The 5,195-nt window shown below is 47.9% G+C and overlaps 1 protein-coding gene across 1 annotated transcript; it reads left to right on the top strand.

The window, feature by feature from the left end:
• LOC8077521 (CASP-like protein 4B1) lies at nt 3,421-4,533 on the top strand. The gene has a single exon (XM_002463397.2). The coding sequence runs from the start codon at nt 3,627-3,629 to the stop codon at nt 4,332-4,334; it is 708 nt and encodes a 235-aa protein (XP_002463442.2). The 5' UTR covers nt 3,421-3,626; the 3' UTR covers nt 4,335-4,533.

The raw sequence follows: 5,195 nt of genomic DNA, 5'->3' as shown, positions 1-5,195 counted from the left end.
AATCATAAATAAGAATGGGTTATATGTCAATAAGCTAGGTTCTCATGATATTTCACTTGTGCATCTAAAGTTAAGTCTCAATTTAACGGAAATTATCTCCATTACCTCGTCACCATGCCGACAGGGGCGCAGCGGCAGTGCACAACGTCGAGCGTGGAACACGGTTTACACGATTTCGCTGACTCAATGACAAAAAAAACAAATTGTCTATAATAAATAGATCGCAGTTAAGGAAACAAAGCCCACATATGAAGCAATAATGGCAATGAATGAAGGGATCAAAACTAAAAATATGGGGACCAAGAAACTGTTATTAGTTTCGACGACAACGAGGGAATCTAAGCAGTGGCAAGACGGACGGGGCTACTTTTTAACATTCATCAGCATCTCCAAGAGATTAGCCAAATCATTTTCTAAAGGTAAATTTGGTTATTGTTGAAGAAAAAACGTCTCCAACATACTCTGTAAATAACTCTTTAAATTTAGCAGCTCTCCATCCCACCTTATTCGCTCTCTACTTTTGGATGGAAAAAAATTAGGTGGACTCTGGGTCCATTCCGTGTGCCATGAGCCCCCCTCCCGATAGTTGACGTGTGGCACAACTTCTAAGAGCAACTCCAGCAGAGCCCCTACTTGAGCCCCAATAGCTAAATATGGGTGTCTAGATAAAAAATCCAACTCCAGCAGAGCCCCTACTACACACCCTAAATTTGTTGGGCCAACAAAAACCTTCCCCCAGCCCCGATTCCTGTTGGGTCTAGACCAAGCCCCCATCCCCCGTTGGGGGCGTTTCTTCCGCGCGCGCTCCCACGGAACCCAGTAGCGGCGACGCGAATCTCTCAATTCGGCATCAATTTCTTCCCCGTGGGTGTGGCGGCGCAGGGCCTGCACAGCCAGCCGGAGGCGCGGCCGCGCGGATCCTCCTCTATGCGGCCTGTGCCTTCTTCCCCGGTAGACCCAGCGGTAGAATCTTCCTCCCCACAGCTCAGGCTTCTTCTCACGCTGTTCGTCCCTCCCACTGGTCCCACACGGTGCTCAGGCTCCTCTCCGGAGGCGCGGCTGCACGGATCTGCCCTTTGTGCGACTCCCCACCGTTGCTCGGCTCCTTTGGGACTCTGGCCAGGGTGCGGCTGTCCTGCGGTGCCTTCTCTTCCTCACGATGGAGCCAGCTGGAAGGGTGTTCCATCCTCTTCCAGTCTTCCTCGCAACAGAGCCTGCTAGAAGCCTGGAGATGCGAGCATGTATGAAGGATAGGACCAGTGGGCCCAAGGTGTCATAGGCTGTTGGCAAGAATTACGGGGCTCTGTTTTAGGGGCTTCTACCGGAGTTCAGTCGAGAAAACAAGGCACCAAAAAGTGAGGAGAGCACCCAAATAAAAAATAGGAGTTTTGTTTTGAGGGCTATTGCTGAAGTTGCTCTAATCAAACGGCAGCTGTACGTGACTATCATCGCACGACTGCAGCTCCCCTATCACACGTATCGGCTTCGGCTCGGCTCCTTCGATGCAGGACTCAAGTCAAGTCACAAACCAGAATACGATCAAAACTACGGAAACCGGCCCTGCGGGCAGTTGCGCGCCGTCGCCACACCGTGCCGTGCAGACTGTTGCACGCCGCCACCATCGCCGGCAGAAAGCCAGGAAGCTGCACGCCGTCACCATCTTGTACTTATGTATCTGATGGAATGACTTCCGATGGAGTCATGGAGATGGATTTGTTGGGGCTAGCCACGGTAGACGGCGAGGGCATCCGAGAAGAGGCTCAGGCGACGGCTTATGCCAACAGATCGGTGCAGGTACAGAAGGGGTCTGGGAAATAGGCTCATGCTCTGGGAAGAGGCGTCGGCGCCGGGCGCGACAGAGGTGGATGGCGAGGGTGCTCTGGGAAGAGGCACAGGCAACGACAAAGTCGTAGGTGGCGCAGGCTGCGGGTACCGACAACCATGGCATGGGAGGAGAATCACGATGGGAACCAAAGGAGCCGAGCCGATTTGGAGCCGAGCCTGTTGCTGATTTGTCTCGTGTTAAGAGTCCTATATACAACTACCGTGCAATGGAGTCTATGTCCACGCGGCATCCATCCACCGGGGGGTCGCACGAGCACGGTGTTGGACCCATCACCCATACCTCACTAGCCATCCTTTTATAGAATCTGTTGGAGTACTCTAATAGCTTTTGTCAAATCTATTTTTGAGAGTAGCTAAATCAGTAAATTTGGCTAGTATTTTTGGCTAATCTCTTGGAGATGCTCTTACTTACAAGTAAGGAAGCAGAAAAGAGTGAAGAAGAAAGAAAGTTACTCGATTCATCTCAAATTATAAAATATTTGATTTTTGGACACCAAATTTAACCACTCATTTTATTTAAAAATTTGTGCAGACAATCACTTTTTTGTCGTGGTTTGATTTATTAATAAATGTTTTTTAAGGATAACATAAATTTGATTATGTTTGTATAATTTTTTAAATAAAATAAATGATCAAATTTAGAGTAAAAAAGTAAAATGTCTTATAGTTTGAAACCGAGGGGATACATATGTAATTATGGAAGCTAAATTTGACACGTAACACCGATGGCTGCTCTACTCTGAAAAATGAATGAAGAAGAAAAGGAGGGCCCTCTCTCTCTACAGGCATGCATGAGTACTTTGGCGGTTGCTTAACACGCGACGCAAGCCGATGGAACCGATCGAGCCGCTAAATTTAAACCTAGCCAATGGATTTGATCAACGGAGCAAAAGAAAAGTAGAAAGAAAAAGGCAAATAAAGCAATCAAAGGATGCACATCAATCAATCAACAATTGGCAAAGCACGATTCACTTAAAACTATACTGTATAGTAGTAGTACTAGTAAAGCATGCGGCCACTAGCGAGCAAAGCAATAGCATGCCTACTCGATGGATCACCAATAGCTAGACTACCCATTTCGCAAAACATTTTAAAAATTTTTTCAGATTCCTGTCACATCAAATCTTTAGACACATACATGGAGTATTAAATATAGACGAAAATAAAAACTAATTGCACAGTTTAGTCGGAATTGACGAGACAAATCTTTTGAGCCTAGTTAGTCTATGATTAGACAATATTTGTCAAATACAAACGAAAGTGCTAATATTCCTATTTTGCAAAATTTTTGGAAATAAACAAGACCGTAGCATAACTAGGCCTTGTTTAGGTACCTTCTGTTCCTCTTACCTAGCTAAAATTATTTTAATTAATCTTAATAAAGTTAAACTATTTTATCTTCTTTTTAATCAGTGTATTTAGAAATTTAGTTACTAAAATAATTAAAGTTTAATTAGCTAAAGAGGAATCAAACAGAGTCTTAGTTACACCCAAAATCTAAAACTTTTCAAGATTTTCTATTACATCAAATCTTACGACCCATACATTAAGCATTAAATATAAATAAGTTTACCTGTAATTTACGAGAAAAATATTTTAAACCTAGCTAATTTATAACTAAGCAATAATCACTAAATAACAAACGAAAGTACTATAATATTAAAACCTAAAAAAGATTTCGGATAAAAAAAACAAGTTCCAGGCAGGGTCCGGCTGGTCGATATGATCATCCGCCCCTCTGTGAGTGAGTGTACGTGCAGTGTTTGCTTGGCCGCTAAGGCATGCACATGGACATGGCGATGACCACTACCACCACCACCACCACCACACCCAAAAGCACCAGCAGCAGCCCCGGCGCGTACGTCGCCAAGCCTCCCCCGCCGCCGCCGGGCTACGTCGACGTCGTCCACAACAAGGCGGCGCCGGCGGCGTACGATTCCTACAACGGACGACGACAAGGAGGCGGCGCGGCGGCCACGGCCACCAGCAGGGCCTCCTCCGACTACGACGAAGACCGTTACCAGCAGCAGGCGGCGGCGGGAGCGCGGGCGCTGGACGGGCTCCTGCTGCTGCTGCGCGCGGCCGCGTCGGTCATGTCGTTCGTGGCCGTCGCGCTCGTCGCGTCCTGCCGCCACGGCGACTGGATGGAGTTCGCGCGCTACCCGGAGTACAGGTGCCTCCTGGGGGCCTCCGTGCTCGCCTGCGTCTACGCCGCCGCGCAGGCGCTTCGGGTCTTCCGACGGATGCGCGCCGCCGGCTACGGCGGGAGATCGGGAGGCGGAGGCGGCCTCGCGGATTTCGCCGGCGATCAGGTGGTGGCGTATCTGCTCATCGCGGCGTCGGCGGCGGCTCTCCCCATCACCCTCCGCATGAGATCCGCCGTCCTCAACGTCTTCACGGACGCCATGACGGCCGCCATCAGCCTCGGTTTCATCGCCTTTGCAGCGCTCGCCTTGTCCGCCATGCTCTCCGGATTCTTCACACTCTAGCTCCGATATCCGCCGCGCGCAACCAAATTCTTTTTTTTTCTCTCTCTATCTAGAAAGATTAATTTGCAGTACAATATTAATTAGCGTGTGCTTGCGTCACCCCTCATTATATACCAGTACGTGAGTGCACGACGGATTGTTCCAGATGCCTGATGATAGTGTGCTAAGTACGTTTTGATTGCTAATTGGTGTCATCCGATATCCATGCTTATACTCAACATATAATGAGCGGGACGACGATATAGCGTTATTTCTCCAAACAAATGCAGTAATACCTTTTTTGTGCCCCTTTCTGCTCATCAAATTCTTTGTGCGATAGCAATACACACAACAACCAAGAAGCAACAACTTTTTTTTTTGCTTTTATCTCCACAACTAAAAAAACAACATGTTTTTTTAGCACTCTCCCTGCCAATTTATTCATGATTCGCCGAGAAGATACAAAACGACAGGCGGTGCAAAAACCATACATGCCTCCCTACTGACCGAGAATTATCTGGCCCCATGCCATCTCCTCGGATGTTTTTAACCACGTTCGCACATGTCATCACAACACCTGAGACAATGGTCCTGTTTGGATCCATGGGTTAAAGTTAGAGTTAGCTATTTGAGACTCAAATAGCCCTAAAGTATCCAAACATGAGGCTTAGATTGGGGTTATTTACATCTAACCCATCCTAAAAACTTATCCCCCCAAAGAGGTGCTTATTTAGGCTATTTGGGGCTATTTGAGGCGGGGCCTACAGGGAAAGAGATCGGCTGTGTCACACGGGATCCCTACTCGCGATGCCTCCCAGCCACGACCTCATCCGGTTACCAGCACTGCCGCCTCCCAGCTCGCCTCGCCGCCGCCTCTCAACC

The sequence above is a fragment of the Sorghum bicolor genome, chromosome 2 (genome assembly GCF_000003195.3).
Source record: "Sorghum bicolor cultivar BTx623 chromosome 2, Sorghum_bicolor_NCBIv3, whole genome shotgun sequence".
Lineage (NCBI taxonomy): Eukaryota > Viridiplantae > Streptophyta > Magnoliopsida > Poales > Poaceae > Sorghum > Sorghum bicolor.
The sequence above is the reverse complement of the archived record's forward strand: the minus strand, read 5'-3'. Positions and strand labels throughout refer to the sequence as shown.